The 17,387-nt window shown below is 42.3% G+C and overlaps 1 protein-coding gene across 1 annotated transcript in view; it reads right to left on the reverse strand.

Annotated features, from left to right (window-relative positions):
* Positions 1-789: 789 nt before the first annotated feature.
* MYO3A (myosin IIIA) overlaps positions 790-17,387 on the reverse strand; it is a 196,015-nt gene continuing 179,417 nt past the window's right edge. Inside the window, exons 31-34 of the mRNA XM_081149403.1 lie at positions 12,054-12,160; positions 7,041-7,081; positions 5,306-5,449; positions 790-1,486 (exon numbers count right to left, since the gene is read on the reverse strand). Of these exons, the coding sequence (XP_081005529.1) occupies positions 1,369-1,486; positions 5,306-5,449; positions 7,041-7,081; positions 12,054-12,160 (410 nt within the window). The 3' untranslated portion in view covers positions 790-1,368. The remainder of the gene's footprint in view (positions 1,487-5,305; positions 5,450-7,040; positions 7,082-12,053; positions 12,161-17,387) is intronic.

Below are 17,387 nucleotides of genomic sequence, written 5' to 3' on the forward strand. Positions count from 1 at the left end.
GGAGCTCAGCGCTGCCGCAGGGGGAGGTTTCACCTTAGGGCGAATCTCATTTGTAAAATTTAAAGTTTGCACCAGTCCTCTCAGGGGACCTGGTGGCGACAACTCTTTGGGTTGGAGAAAACCTTACGTCCGGCGGCCCTGCGTCACAACAAATGTTACCAGCCGTCTGCGCGAGCCCTCACCTTCTCCTCGAATATTTCCCCCAAAGTGTCCTGGCTCTGGGCCATGGGTGCAGGAGCTGGGGACACGGGCAGAAGGGGCAAGCCCCATCCCAGCCAGAACCCTCTTTCCAATCAGTCGTCCATGAAACTACCGCGCCACCCTTCTTCCTTCCTATGCTCTCACCAGGGCGCGTGGAGACGGAGGGTGTTCGTTTCATAGAAGAGCTCTACCGGATTTTAAAATAAAATGCATCAACCTCTGCTCACCCACTGCCCTTCCCTCCATGTTAAAACCACCAAAATTCAGAGCAGCGGAGACTGCCTCAAATCTGCAGACGGGAGAAAGAAACTGAAACATCTGGCAGTTCACTCAGTAGCGGACCAGAAATTTTATAAGCAGGGCCAAAGGAAGCCACAGTGTTTGGGAAGGCCGTGTGTGTGTGTGTGTGTGTGCTGCGGGGATTTGGAGGTTTGTCTGGAGGCTACGTTTGTGTCACAAGTACAGGCTGTAACTTATGTGCGTTCGGGGTGATGGTGGTGGGTTTTGTTCGCTGATGGGGGCAGAAGGCACCGCGCCCCCCTCCCTCGTAGCCCCAACTTGCACAGCAGGACCACATGAGCAGGACCTCCACGGGGAACACAGCCGCCAGCCCAGAAAGCCATGGGCTCTCCAAGGCACTGCCTTTATTTAGTAACCTTAACAACCAAGGGACGGGAGAGCGCGAGTTTAAGACGCCAGTTCATCTTCAAAACGTCCCCACCGCCCCCGCGTTTCCCCTCCCATCCTGGGCTTTTTTTCGTTTTCTCAGACTCAACCTGTCTGCGAGTGTCCCCCGGGCCTGGGAGAGGCATTTCCACAAAACAGGAAACCCTTTAAGTCACTCAAAATGAGAGGGAAGGGGTCAGCAAGAGCTCAGGCGCCGTCGGGTTCCCTAAGGAGTCGAAAACAAGTAAACAAAGAGCTGTATTGGGGGCCGGGGCCAGGCAGGTCCCGACCCGTGGGCGTGGAGGGTGCGGGAGCGAGCTGAGTCCTCGTCCGAAGAGCTCCCAGGTCTCCGCCTCCCGAGCGCCCCTGGGCACTCGGGGAAGAGCGGTGGGCAGCCCGTGTCAAGGTCCGGGCCGAGACTTCAGAGCCTGAGGGTCCCCCGCTTTGGCCTCTGCGCCCCGCAGTCTCGGGCTCATTCCGGTGGCCACTGTGGCAGCGGGGCTACACCTGCTGGACCAGGCGCCGGCGCTGGGAAGTTTTGCGCAGGAGCCTCCTGTAGTCGTAGGGGTTGCTTGTGGGTCCATTCGCCTCCTCCTCGGGGCTCTCCACCGCCCAGCACCTGCGAGCGACACCCAGAGCCCGCGCTTCAGCCGCGTCACCGCGCGCGGCACAACCCCGCCCACCCCGCGCGAGGCGGGCCCTCTTCTCCACGCCTCCCACCCTCTGCGGGCATTTTAAAACCGTACAATCAAAACATCAGGGTCGTGGTCAAAGGGATCTGCGCACATTTTTCTCAGCAGGTTTTCAAAACTCCTCTGAGCCGAGGAGCAGAAGAGCTGGTGGAACCTGATGACTCTTGTTTGAATGGCAGCTAAGTAAAGCGTCAGGACGCCTAGTTCAGAAAGATGGGCCTTTGGCTTGAAATAACTCACAGCCAATAAGCACTTATTTTAGTTGCCTAATAGACAACGGTCGTTTTGCATGTTTACACTGCTCAAATGTTTCTTAAAAACTCTCCCGCCAAATCTAACCAACCACTAGGTTAGGGACACAGTTGCTGTCTGCCCTGTAGGCTTTTTCAATGTTTCCAATGAGGCTGTTGGGCCAAATTTCCACACTGCTAGGAAACCCTGCCAATGTTTTCCTTCGGATTCTGCAGCTTGCCTGGGGAAGCCACATGCTACTTAAAAGGCAGCTACAGAAATTCATCCATTTTATCCATGGAGCACTCACTCAGTGTCAGCCACCAGGGCAGGTGATCACTGAACAAAAGTCCCTGCTCTCAGGGGGTTTATAGTCTAGTATGGGAGAGGGCCATCGACAGCTTTTAACACCAGATGGTGAGAGGTGCTAGAGAGAAAAAGTAGGCTAGTGGGACAGAGTGGTGCGAGGTGTGTGTCTGTGTGTACAAGCCACTTCATAGACAGTGGTCAGGGAAGGCCTCTCTGATAAGGTGACAGGTAAGGAGAGACCAGAAGGAAGGGGAGGGAGGGAGCCAGGGAGATCTCTGAGGGAAGGGCAGTCATTCCAGGATAACAGTCAAACAATGTAAAGGTTCCAAGACTACAGAGTGTATGTTGTGGTTAAGGAACAGCAAGGAAGCCACCGTGGCTTAAATGGATCAAGAGAGAGGAAGAATAGCAAGGGATGAGAGCAGGAGGCGTGAAGGCAGAGTATGGCAGGTAATTTAGTGCTTTGAAACCATGGCAAGGACTTGAATTTTACTTACAGCGAGAGAAACATTGGAGGCTTCTGAACAAAGGAATGATTCATAAAAGGACCTGGCTGCCAGAGTGGAAGTAAGGAGGTCTGTTAAGAGATATTGCAATAGTTCACACAAGACTGATAATGGCTTGTTCTAGGCTTATAGAGGAGGCAAGAATCCGATTCTGGTCATACTTGGCAGGTAGGACTGAAAGAGTTTGCTGATGGATTGGCTTTAGGGTGTAAAAAAAAAGGAATCAAGAATGTCCCCAAGGTTTTTGGCTTCACCAGCTGGAAGAATGGGGTTGCCATTTGAGATGGGGAAGGCTGCAGGAGAGTGTTTTTTGGGGGTTGGGGGCATAGATTTTGGTCTTGGTTATACTAAGTTTACTAACTAGATATCCAAGAGGGGATATCGAATAGGCAGTTGGATACATAAGTCCGAATCTAGGCTAGAGATTTCAGTTCAGGAATTTTAAGTAAATAGATGATCCTTAGGGGCATGAGCATATATGTTGATAAAGCGAAGGCCTGGGGCACCCAAATGGTTGAGAGGTCAGTGAAATGAGGAAGACTCAGTGAAGGAAAATAGGACGGAAGGGCCAGGGAGGTGGGAGGCAAAGCAAAACAAGTCCTATCCTGGAGGCAAGTGGGAAAAGTATTTAAAGAAAAAAATGAGTAATTGTAAAGAAAAAATGTTGAATGCTGATAGGATGAGTAAAGGATTGAGAATAGATAATGGCATATGATGAAACAGAGGTCCCTGGTGGCTTTGGCAGGGACATTTTCAGTGGTGTTGTTGTTCCAGAGTGAAGTGGCTCTAGAGAGGTTGGGAAGAGGTCGTGGAGGATGTCGGGCCATTCTCATGTGTTACTTTTGCTGTAACGGAGAGCAGGGGGATTGAGTCAAGGCTGTTTCTTATGATGGGTCCAATTGCATTCTGCTCACAGATGGTCAGAAATGATGTGGTAAAGAGAACAAATGTTCACGTTGCAGAGGAGGGAGGGGACAACTGCAGGACAATGTTCTTGACCAGAGGGAGGAGCTGGATTCAGTGCACAAAAGGAAGGTTTGGCCTTGGCTGGAGGGCAAACAGTCATCCGTGCTGAATTGAGGGAGGTATATGGATAAGTGAGAGATACGGATGCTTAGGTCAATTCTCAGGTTCAAATTCTGGCTCCATCACTTACTAGCCAGGTGAGTATTTGCTGTCACTAAACTTTGTACTTAGCCTCTTCACCTATAACATGGGACAATAATAGTAACTGCCTCAGACAGTTGCTGTGAGGATTAAATGAGAGTTTAGCATAGTGTTTAGCACCAGGTAAGCACTCAACCAGTATTAGCTTCTCGCATTCTTATTCTAGTGAACACCAACTGCACATCCACGGACACTGCTGGAATACCAGGCAGTGCCTGAGGGGTGGAATGCTCTCACAGTGCGTGTCTGCCGGGGGGGTGGACACACTGGACAGGAGGTAGGCTGGGCTGTTAAAATGGGCAGCAGGTCAGTCAGTGAAAAGCAATTTGAATAGGGAATGAAAAAGCTTGGATTTTGGTTCACTAGCTCAATGTGTGACTTTGGGCAAGTCGCTCAGTCTTTCCAGCACTTGGTGTTCTCCTGGAAGAGAACTCTGTGGTTAGACTGGAACACCTCTAAGCTCCAACACGTTACAGTTCTTGATTCCAAGATGAAAGAATGCATCCTCCTTTGGGTACAAGGGGAAGAAATCATAGTTCAGGAAGATTCTGGAAAAGCAATTAAAGATGGTAACAGCCATCTTTAAGGATCACCTCCCCTGGCCACATCTGGTGTTAAGCGCTTCACATACATCATTTCAGTAATTTCTATGACAATATGGTGAGGCAGTTATTAGTAACTCCCTTTGAAGATGTGGAAACGGAAGCTTAAAAGAGGTCTAGTAACATGAGCAAGGTCATTCAACTACTAAGTGGCAGAGTCAGGATCCAAGTTTGAGATTATCTGACTCTAAAACCTCTTACGCACCACCTCACACAGTAGAAGAGATGGGTGAGGGGGTCTGAGTGCCCTAGGCTGATGGGATGTTCACTTAGGACTTTGGAAAAACAGCTTTTCATGGCCTGTCATTGCTCCCATTTCTCACACACCACGTTACCATCTTAATATATGCCCCAAATATCATAACTTCATGAAGAATTTCTGGGGAAAGAAAAAAAATTCCCAAGGTAATAAGTAAGCTACAAATGGTTGGTTACTTGATATAAAAGTCGGTGGCAAAATGAGAGATTAAATCCAAAATACATATTTCTATATGAATCTTTCTCCCCCCATTTTTTTTTGGTCTGACATCACTGATTCTGAGAAATTACACAGCATAAATGAGAAACCAATAAGTGATTAAAATTTCATTGGTTAGAGCTTAACTCCAGTTTTGAATATGGTTTATTGCTTATAGTTAGTATGACGATAAATTTATCATCCAAACTGACGTATTTTTAAAGGGAGGAGGGTGCTATTAATGATTACACCAAGAAAACAGGTATAAACTAGAATTGTGCTAGAAAAACTTGGAAGTCTGATTCCCCTGCCATACATAATATTTATGGTTTTACTTTTAAACATGTCAATCATAAGATGCAATATTCAGTAAGTGCTTTGTCATTAAATGCTTCGTTATACATAAAATGGAAATGCTTTAGAAATGGAATTGTGAGTATAAAATTGAAAATACTTTAATGTGAAGTTGATTACCTTTCATCAGCCTTAAAACATTGATTCTGGAGTTCTCTCTGTTGTCTTCGTTCTCTTAAACTAGGGTTATGTTCCTTTGGTCCAGAATGACTGGGCAAAAATTCCTTATAATAGAAATCTTCCAAATCTAATAATTTTCCCTGACTGTAAATGAACACATAAACATACCATAGTATCAGTTGAATTTTCTATTCACTTAAACTTACAGGACACTTGCTTTCTTCTTTTAAAGTATGTACGTATGTACTGTAATTTAAGAGTAACACATACATGTTAATAGAAGTGGTAGTTTTGAAATGTGCAAAAATAGCATATACCATAAATTAAAGAGAAAAACAAAACCCTTACCTCTTACCTTTAAGAGAGCATTAGCTGCTGGAGGGGATTGTCCTGGCTCTGTGGCATTCAACTTGGCACAACATTAGTCATTACTAAATAGCCAGTGATTACAATATTCCGGCTTGGCTGGTCTAGGTCAGGGTTCACAACCGCCCCTTGGGCCACTTCACGTACTAACACATAGCATTTTCCAATTTTATCAATCGTCAACACATTGATATACACAATGTGTCATGATCTTACTTTATTCCTTTACAGATAACCTTCTGTTCTGTCCCTACCCGTCTGTCTTTTTTTCTTAAATCCTCATGGGAGGATATTTTTTCCATTGCTTTTCAGAGATAGAGTGGAAAGGAAGGGGAGAGAAAGAGAGGGAGAGAGAGAAACACCAATGTGAGAGAGACACATCAATTGGTTGCCTCCCACATGTGCCCTGACCAGGCGGGGAATCGAGCCTGCAACTGAAGTATGTGCCCCTAGCTGGAATAGTACCCGGGACCCTTCAGTCCAGGGGCTGACGCTCTAACCACTGAGAAAACTGGCTAGAGCACCTGTTGGTCTTTAGGGAATTATTTTTTGTGCTACATTTTAATTCCTGCCCAGGGAGTGTGTTCTCAACCATTTTATTTCTTGGATCTCCTCTGGCTAGGTTGTGGTACCTGTGGTGCTCAGCATCTGTAGTCTGCTGCAACTCCATATGAGGCCACCAGGGACAGGTCTGGACTGCCAGGTGTTAGTGTTTCTGGGGAAAAGTGCTTTTCAAGTTACAGGTACCAATGTATAAATGAACTTTCAGAATGCCACCGATTCATAAATTAGGAATGCTGTGTCCGGCTCATGCCCAACAGAAGAACTTCCCTCAGTCTTTCTGGACATTGTTTGATTGAATAGTGGCAAGATATTAAAATAGTAAAGTTCTGGCCCGCTGAAATACTATAGGAAAAGAAAACCAGAGTGAATTTCAGTGTGCCACACCTGCAGGTGACATAAACCTTATCTTCCTAACAAGTCCGTAAAAATGAGATTTAGTACGTCTTGTCTTCAAGAACAAAAAGCAAAAAGGAGTTTGGGGAAAGAAAGTTCATGGGCATGGGCATGTCCAAATTGCCCAATCAAAACTTCATCAATGGACCCAGGAAAGCAAATTCTATATCGGGACAGTACAATTCATTCAAAACTATTTGAGCTCTTAATGTACGGTTCACACTGTGCCAGCTCAGTGTATTTCCAGTAGACAAGATCTTAAACCACATACAGGTATTTATAATATAAATGCATGGAGAGCATGCTACTTTCCAAATCTATCCACATAAAGTTGGTGATTATTAATCTAATTTGAACATATAGATTTATATTTTGGTTTGATAACTTATTCAAATCTAGAAAAAAGAATTACCTATCTTTCCTTGGTCTTCGTTTTTCTTCTTGGATCGACTTCTAAAGGGAATAGAATAATTTAAAAAAATCTATAAATATTAATGTCTTAATATAATGTAATTGGTATATTACTATAATCTTAATATAGAAACACTTTTGTTTCTATAAAGCTAACTTAGAAATAAACAAGCAGGTACAGTATTTTTAAGATCTGAAGAAATATAATTTACTCATATTTCACTAATTATGAATTTGTGATTATTTTTACCAGGACTGGACTAAAATTAATCTTTGCATTCCATACAGAAAAAGAGTTTACCACAGTGACCACTATACACAAGACTACATAAGGTCTATCTACCTACAAATGGGGGAAAAAAAGCCAGAATTTCTGGAAAAGCCATCTCTCTTCACAAAGGCAGTTGTGACTTAAGCAGGTAATTAGGATGCTTTGCAGTCTTGTTCCTATGCTCTCCCTGGCTGCGGGTACAGCAGTGGGGGGGTAGGGAGGGCAGCTGCAACGGTTCACAAAAGAATGAAACTGGCTTCACTCAACTATAGGAGCCCATTTATGGCATTAAAGTAGCAGCATACATGATACATATGTTCATTTGCAAAATGTTTTCAAGTTGAGAACTTTATGTATTGAGGCAAAAATTAGAATATTTAAGTATAGATATGATTAGATATATTTTAATCAATATTTTAATTTGAGCACCAACAAAGTGATACTTTACCTTACATACAATGCAATATTCTCTTTGGTATCGCAACACCAGTAATATGTTTCACTGTGTGCTAGCTCAATATATTTGAGCTCTTATATTTACATGTTACAAGAGCATATATATCTCTTAGGCTGAGGAAACAATATCACACTCACCTTGATCAAGCTGAAGGTATTATAATTGTGGAAGCCCTAATGCAGATATCAAGTTGACTGGCACCATAAAAGTGCAAGATTATAAAAATGGCAATTAGTAATGGTTTGGAAGTATTGAAGGTTTTCCCAGTATTTTTAGGCACACAATCATTTTTTCCTCATGTTTTATAATTTGTAATACACTAAAATGTTGGAGGAATCAAACGTTTCATAGTTTCTTTCATTCTCATTGGTTGTTATTTCAGTGGGTGGATGAGGCAGAGGTGAATGCTTAAATGCATCAAGTCTGGGAGTGGACCATTCAGGAAAGAACAATGTAAGGGGCAGGACACCAATTACATTCCTGCCTCCTTCCCATTTCCTATTATTTCACATTCTTGGCCCAATGCCCTGGGCTAGGAGGTGCTTACAAATAATTGTATTACCAGCATAGGTACAATGGCCCCTAGTGGTCCAGTTAATGATCCCTGGGACCAAGGGGGTGTTTGCTGTGGTTGCTGTTGTTGTTTTAATATGACAGAGGTCCTGTAGCCTTGATCCATTGTCTGAAAAAAAGGCTGCTTTGTTCTTGGTAACAATTTTCTATAATACAAAGTTATGCTGAAATGATGGCGTGATGTCAAGTGGTAGAGATCCCCTTTATACAACCAAGAATCAAGTAACATTCTGCCCTTGAATTCTCAAGCTGGCCAGGGCACCTCCCCCTTTATTTAATCTTCACCTAAGGATATGTTTTTATTGATTTTTAGAGAGATAGGAGGGGAGAGAGAGAGGGAGAAACTTTGATAGGTTGCCTCCTGTATGTGCCCTGACATGGGTTTGAACCCAAAATCTAGGTATGTGTCCCGACCAGGAGTTAAACCAGCAACCTTCAGGTGTATGGGCCATGCTCCAACCAACTGAGCCATTGGGCCAGAGCAACTCCTTTAAGTTCTGAATCAGCCTTTCCCCCTGGGAGGTGGTGTGTATAAGCTGGCTTTCAGCTACAGGAATTCTTAGAAGAGGAAAAACTGTCCTGGCTTTATTTCACTCTTGCCTGTGCTAGAATATTCTAATGAAATGTAATTCAATAAGTTTTTCCAAAAATTATTTAAGATGGCTTATAATAGAAACAATTATACAGTCAAGGTAACAAGACAGAAGTTGTAATTAAGGAAGAAGGACAACAATGAAAGGTGTTAAGATGGAGCCTTGCGTCTGTCTCTTAGTTTCCCAGCTGCTGAGCCCAAAAGGGAAGCATGAAGCTGCATTCTCGATCAGAAAGAAGGGAGCAGCGCACTGTACCTCATGGCAGAGGATTTCATGGAAAATTTTAACCCAAGGGACTTTACATTAGGGGCATTTATTGCTAAGACAAACAATGTTTTCAATTATAGTTTTGAAATTACAAGTTACCAACATGAAATCTGAAATGAGAATAAAGAAGCATGTCCTACGGCAGTTTCTTAAGGAACTAGAGTTAAGAAGAGAGAAAGACAAGGAGACAAAGAGGACCCAAAGGAGATATTCCCGTGAGGGTGTTTCTTGAAGGGGCCTTTGAAAGAACAGAGGTCTTGGCTCAGAGGACTTTGAAGACTCAGCTGCGTCACGCTCCTTCCCCTCTTGACATAAAGAAATACATTTTATAATGAAACTTTAAATTTCACATCCACTATATCATGGCGAACACAGTTTTATATTCCTTTTGGAAATATACAAACTATTTATTTAGAGGCCTTCACAAGGATGAAGGAAGTAGCTAAATCACAGGGGGGGTGTGAAATAAAAAATCTTCGCCTGGCCAGCGTGGCTCAGTGGTTGAGCGCTGACCCATGAACCAGGAGATCCTGGTTCGATTCCCGGTCAGGGCACATGCCTGGGTTTGGGGCTCCATCCCCAGCAGGGGGCGTGCTGGAGGCAGCCGATCAATGACTCCCATCATTGATGTTTCTCTCCCTCTCTCTCCCTTCCTTCTTCTCTCTGAAATCTATAAAAAAATAAAAAGATCTTGGAATGGCCAAACAACCTACTGCTATAGTCAGGGGAGGTACTGGGGAAAATAATAAACTGGAAGACCTTTGAAATGATGTGCTCAGCTACTGTTCCTGATGAAACTGTTGGCCCCGAGTTGTTTTTGCTGAGGGCCGCCCAGCTTCTGCGTGTTACAGCAGCCCCACATGCCGCCACAACAGGGGGTGCGTGCCCAGCTAATGCTCTCCCCTCCGTAGGTATGCTTCTTAGGCTCAGCCTACTCTTATTCTGGATACAACTATAGCAACATTTCCAAGATGTAACAGATTAAGAGCATCAAATCATAGTATTGATGTTAAGTCAGTCAGAATGGCTCTAGTAAGAAGTGACATCCAAGGAGAAACAAAAGCTATAAAAATAGGTAAAGCAACTGAAAGCACAGCTGTTTGTGATAGGCAGGTTCAGGGAAATCATTTCCACAGCTCAGCAGCCCCATAAATATTTATAAATGCTTTGAAAAAAAATGAAGCAGGACCAGGGCCTACAGAGTGACAGGTGCTGCCTTAGACACACTGGTCAGGGAGCCTCACTTATAAGCATAGATCTGAATAAAGTACAAACATTTTTGCTCACTACAGTGACCTTGGGTGATCAAGAAAAGATTTAAAATGTGCATTATAATATATTTTAGAAAGATTTTCGTGAAGACCACTTGAAATTACAGTGTTTTGATGGGTAAAGGGAGTGGAGCCCCATCATTTCTGTAAATCTCACTTACGTGTAGCACCTGAACACAGGTAAGGGCCAGATAAATATGAACACAGGGCGTGTTTTCACTTGTAATAACAGACAAGTTTCCTGTGTTTTATTTTCACTGAAGCCACAGATTTAAAGACTCAGGGTTATAAAAAGGATTCCAGTCACTAATAACTTAAGATGTATTAAAACACTGTATATCCATGAAGAAAATAATGGTTCAATGACAATGTAAGTTTTTTGGGAGCAGGGGCTCATTTGTAGAGGCTCAGAATCTGCTCATCTTACTGGCTGGTTGGTTATTAGTCATAAATGTTCCTCCTTATTTCAAAGTCTCCTATAATTTCTCATATCGAGAATGGTATATGTTGTTGAAGCCACAGTAGCCAACTGTCATTTCAGTGGCAATTAACCAAGGTGACTGAGTACCACCTTTGGTACTTTACAATCTTGTTCTCTGCTGTTCAGCCCCGGAAGGAGTCTGGGCTTTATGCGGAGGGAGTTGCTGAGCTATAAAGGGATTATCGGGGGAGGAACATGATCAAATTGATGGTCCAGAGAAATTTTCTAGCACAGGCTGCAGAAGCTGAGGTTAGAAGCACTCAGGTAGGGCGTCAAGCATTCCAGGTGAAGCATGATGGTCTGAAAGAGGGCTGTTGCTGTGAGACCAGAGGAGGGAGATGAATGGGAGCGAGCCTTGGAGGTAGAAGCCATGCTTTAGAGTAAAGTGTTAGATGTGGGGTAGGAGAGAGAGGCCCAGGGCCAGGATGACACCAGGTTCTTGGCTTAGGTAACCAAGTGGATGATGGTGTCATTCACAGAGAACAGGAACATGAGAGGAACAGGAGGCTGGCAGGGGCGATGCCAGTGAGCTTGCATGCCAGGGTGAGTGAGAGGACCTCAGCACAATTAACAACCTTGACAGCTAAGAAGTGCCCTATCAGTGTCTCAGAGTCCTGATCTATTAGATGGGAATGTCCCTGTAGTAAGGGCTGTTTCTGGGGTTAGATATCACAATGCACGTGAACATACATCATTCCACACCTGGAATTGAAAAGGTGCTCAATAAATGTCTCTTTTTCCTTTGTTTCTTCTACTTTCACCATAACTCACCCATTCACATTCAGGTCCCTGTCTGGATAGTTCCTTCTATGACACAATTCTCTTTCTGGGTTAATATTTGCATATCAGCTCAGATATGCAGCCAGCAGAGAAAACTACTGGGAGGGCATAGAGTTACAGGACTATGGGAGACGCCTGGATGGTGAGGAACAGGGGCTGGAGGAGAGCCAAGTGCCCAGATCCTCAGCCAGGGATGGGACAGGAAAGCAGAAACTGATGGGCATCTCCCTTTTAAAGAGTCCTCCCTTTGGACAGGCCTAGGGTGGTCACAGTTCTGTGGATGCTATGGCTCCCATCTGATAACAAGAGTGAGCCACTTACATGTAGTAGATAATAGTATGTGCAGTCTTCAGGGTTATTTAAAGTTTTGGGTTTCCGGGGCCGTCTTGGGGGTCTCAATATTTTTGGCTCCTCTCCTTTAGAGATACCTACAAGAAAGGTGATCATAAACAAGTATTCAATTACAAAGACTATCATCAAGCAATGCTTTCCTTTTGGGGTAGATAAAAATTTATATACACACCACTGGGGCTAAAGCTGGGAGAAAGAGGAAATACCTTTGTTTCCCCAAACAACCCTTCTCATATTCCTCACCCTGTGCGTCCCTGCTATTGTCTGGTGGTCTAAGACTCTGAGAGGTAAGGGGAAGAAGGGGAAGGGAAGGAAGGAAATGCATAGTTTGGTGATGTAGGGTACTGTAGTTCAGAAGGTGGGTGATGAGAGACAAAGCTGCTAAAAATATTTTAAAAAAGGGTATTACACTCATAAAATCTATGGCCCAGACAAGGAGACTGCTCATCTATAGGGTTGACTCTTTTCTACAAGCCTAATCAACCCTTTTGCCAAAATTCAGAATTTTCAGACCTGACTTTAAAAACCTTGACGAAGAAAGAAGAGAGTTTGTCATACTTTTCTGTCCTTTCAGTCAATATATCCAAGTTCTCAAAGCTGTAGCAACATCATCAGAACATGCTTGGTTGTTAGTGATAGTTATAAATGGCTTTGTATTTACAGAGCTAATAGGCTTCTCATGAAGTGTTTCTGTTTTTCACGATTCTGGACACCTCATCCACTGACTGCATTCATGCAGGGATGTCCGCTTGATAGATATATGAGGATCAGGGTGGAAATGGGGTATGGGTGCTTATTGAAAAATACTACATTTCCAGATCTTAGCTACTGTAAATTGTCCTGCTACGAACACAGGGATGCATATATTCTTTCTGACTGGTGTTTCAGGATTCTTAAGATATATTCCTAGAAGTGGGATCACTGGGTGAGAAGGCAGTTCCATTTTTAATTTTTGGAGGAACCTCCATGCTGTTTATAATAGCTAAGATCTGGAAACAGCCCAAGTGCCCATCAGTGGATGAGTGGATAAAGAAGTTGTGGAACATACACACCATGGAATACTATGCAGCTGTAAAGAAGAAGGATCTCGTACCCTTTGAGACAGCAGGGATGGACCTGGAGAATATTATGCCAAGCGAAATAAGCCAGGCAGAGAAAGACAAACATCACATGATCTCACTCATATGTGGAATCTAAAGAACAAAATAAACTGATGAACAAAATAGATCCAATGACATATAAGCATGAAACAGACTGATGAATCTCAGAGGGAAAGCAGGGGTGGGTGGGGAGAGATTCACCAAAGAATTTATATGCACATATGCATAACCCATGGACATAGACAATAGTGTGGTGAAGGCCTGGGGCTGGGGGTGGGTGTGGGGCAGAAGGGGTCAGCGGGGAAAAAGGGAGGGACATCTGTAATTTTTTGAACAATAAAGATAAATTTAAAAAATAAAAATACTACTTTTAACAGATAGTTGAGCATACATTTCTTGGCTGAAATTTGGAGGGTAATAATAGATCACTTTTGTGTATAATAAAGGGGCAGTAATGATCCCTAATTCTTAGATGCAGAATACACAGAGAAACTGAATTTCTTCAAACCAAAACTAATCAAATTAAGTCAAACAGAATCAAAGCAATGAATGCTTAATATTTACTATGTGTAAACAACGTGGCTGGCAGTGTAAATCAGCTTCAACCAGGATGGAGAAGCCATGCCTATGTCTAACTTTCTAGTCCCTTGTCCGACCCACTAGGTGAACATACTAAGCACAGCAGCACTCAAAGTCTAACGTTATCCAGCTCATTCATTTCAAAATTTATGGGACATTGCTGGATGACAAAGATACATCAACTAGTTGGGAGTACTTCCTAGAGGTGTAACGCATAGAACAATGCTAGTCAGAGAAAACCAAGACAATCATACATCACCACCCTTTTTTGACTAAAACAAAAGATAATGAGGTTTTTATTAATGAGACCATGTTACATAGAGATTAGTAAAAGACAAATTACTCATTAGGAAGAGTGACACAGTTTTCCAACCAATCCCTGGAAGTTCATCTCCCATTCCTCTCTCTGCCTTCTTCTCCACGGAAATAGACAGCGTCCTGTCTTACAAGGTCACAGGCACAAAGGGAGATAGTAAAACCTAAATTCTTGCCACTACCATAAACAGTGTTTTTTAAAATTATTTTCCTTCACTCTGCCTATCATCTGTCCCAGTGCTGATTAATAAACAGCTATTGGCTCTAGCAAAGTGTTATCGTTTTTAAATGGATTGGTCATACTCACTTATATTATTCACTTGAATATGAATGGAAAGAAACATAAAAATATAGTATCAAATTATTATGTGTCTAGAAATATGAAAGTGACCTGTGACTAAATGAAAAACAAATTGATTTGAGAGAGGAAGGGAGAGAGAGAAATATCTATGTGTGAGAGAAACATCATCGAATCACTGCCTCCTGCACCCACCCCGAATGGCAATCAAACCCCCACAGCCTAGGTATGTGCCCTGACCAGGAACTGAACCTGCCACCTTTAGGTGTATGGGACAATGCTCCAACCAGCTGAGCCACACCAGCCTGGGCAACCTGTGACTAAATTTTAACTTGACTGTTAATATTATTTAAAGTCTGAATTAAAGTATCAAAACATGTTTGTAATGAAAATTAAATTGAAAATGGCAAAGAATTTGAATAAATGCCAGGAGAATGAAAAACAAGTCAGATTCTGGGAATAAGAGGTGTCTTGCTCTTGTCTCCATTTCCTCATCACATTTTCCCCATTCAATCTGATTTCTATTACCCTGACTCTACTGAAGCTGCCTTCTAGAAGGCCAAGGGTGACCACTTTACTGACAAGTCAAAGGCCCTTTATCCATCCTTACTGTCCCTCACTTCTTCATCATTTAACATTACTGACCACTCCTTGCCTTCATGACTGAGGATGAGGTTTCTGAGGGCAGACACCTTATTTATCTTTATGTTCCTGGCACTTAAAGAAATGCTGGACACAAAGTAAATGCTTAATAAAAGTTTGCTGGATGAGTGAATGATCCCTTTGCCTCTGGATTGAGTTACCCCCCTCTCAGCTCCATGCACTTTCCCCAGTGTGCTCCATACTGATCACTTCCTAATGCATAGCTCAGGTTTGACCCTCCCAGCCCCTCAGACTTCTTGCCCTAATTTCTTATTGAGTACTTCCATCCCAAACTCTCAGGCTCAAAGGGACCAGTGGCCACTTTTCGTCTCCATCTAGAATTCTGCATACTACCGCCTCAATGGCAACATTATTTCTGTCCTCCAGGTCTTGACAAAATACTGATGTCACCTTGTCTTATCCCTCTTCTTCATTTCTTATAAATAGGCAATCATTAACTTCTGTCAATACTGAAGTGGTATTTCAGGAAGGAAAATCTGGTTGTCATTTGTGAGAAATTCCATTTAAAATTTTTTTATGAAGCTTATTTTTCCTACTTCATTAAGCCTAAACTTCTAAATCCAGATTACTTACAATCAGCAGTTTCAATTTTATCTTCCACTTCTCCCCAAAATTAACTATCTCCCCTGGTCAGCCTAGTTACCTCATAAGAACCCTGACACACCATGTTTGTAGCTACAACTTTTATTCTCATCTTCTCACAGCAAAGCTTTTCGTTGCCTCACTGAAATCTCAAGCAACCTTCAGTGCCTGTCTCCAGGCCTATCTCGTCCATGAAGTTTTCACTAACTGTCCAGTGACCTCCCTCTCATGTGAATGCCCATGGTACATACAAGATGTGCAGATCATCTGAAAAGTGTTATGGGCTGAATTATGTTTCCTCAAACTTCCTATGTCGAAATCCTAAGCTCCAGTACCTCAGAATATGACTGTATTTAGAGAAAGGGTCTTTAAAGTGAGATCATATGGGTGGGCCCTAATTCAATATGACTAGAGTCCTTATAAGAGGAGATAGGAACACAGACACAAGCAGAAGGAAGATGATTTAAAGACAAAGGGAGAAGATGGCCATCAACAAGCTAAGGAGAGAGGCCTCAGAAGAAACAAACCTTGTCAATACCTTGATTTTGAACCTCTAGCCTCCAGAACCATAAGGAAATAAACTTTTGTTGTTTAAGTCACCTAGTCTCTGGAACAATGTTATGACAGCCTTAGCAAAATATTTAAAACCTTTCTATTTTTACCTGTGACTTATTTTTCTAAATAATGAGGTCTTACATTTTAGGATGGTGGGGATCATGACTCAGGTTTTGATGCCCTCCTGCCTTGTCACTGGTGGTCTGCATGTGCTAGGTGTTTGATGGATTCCATCTTAGCCCAGAGATACAATGTTAAGTGAAGAGAAGACACTCAATATACTTTCATTAGCTGGATCTCTATTGTCACCAGATAGAAAAATAAATTCCTGATAATTTAAAGAAAATTGTAAATAAAAAACCAAAAATACTCTTGAAAGTGAACTCAGAGGCTTCATGAACAATCTAAGGGTACAAATGTGTTAACCAAAACTCAGAAGTCATAAAAAGGTAGACATATTTGCCTATTAAAAAACAGATGAAAACCTTAATATAGCAATGAAATCAAAAGACATACAATAGATTTGGAAAACCATATTTATAACACAGATGCCAAATAAAGGGTTGATATTTCTTATATACAAGAGTGCAAGCAAATGACTACAAAAATAAAAACCAACAGAAAAATGGCCAAAAGATAGAAACTGGGAAGTCAAGATAAGCAAATCCAAAGGTCAATAAGCATGGAAGACACCTGAGCTTTCTAGAAGACAAAAAAAATATGAATTAAAATAACAAAGGAGTATCATTATGCTTCAGACACATTCGTAGAGATTAAAAAGATTAGCAGAGACAACACTGCTGGTCAGGATGTCAGAGAAAGTGTATTCTCACAAATTGTTGAAGGAAATGTCAATTGTTGAGCCCTTTTAATAAAGCAATCTATCAAAGCTAAAAATACCCTTCAACTCAATAACTTCTGCAGACTTATCTCATAAAATTAAAATCCTAGGATACAAGGACATTTTCAAAGATGTTTACTGCAACATTTTCCATAGTGCCAAAAATTTAAAAAGTGAATATCTGACAATAGAAGAAAGGTTATACAAAGTATTGGGATCCACATGTGGAATATTATATAACCAGTAAAAAAAATTATAACAATTCCAGTTGATGTGCAGGGATTCCTGCTAAAGTACTGAGGGAGAAAAGCAAGAGACATAAGTGTTTATATTACAATCTTACTTATATAGAAGAATGACAAAAATCTCTA

The sequence above is a fragment of the Miniopterus schreibersii genome (genome assembly GCF_964146895.1).
Source record: "Miniopterus schreibersii genome assembly, chromosome: 1".
NCBI lineage: Eukaryota > Metazoa > Chordata > Mammalia > Chiroptera > Miniopteridae > Miniopterus > Miniopterus schreibersii.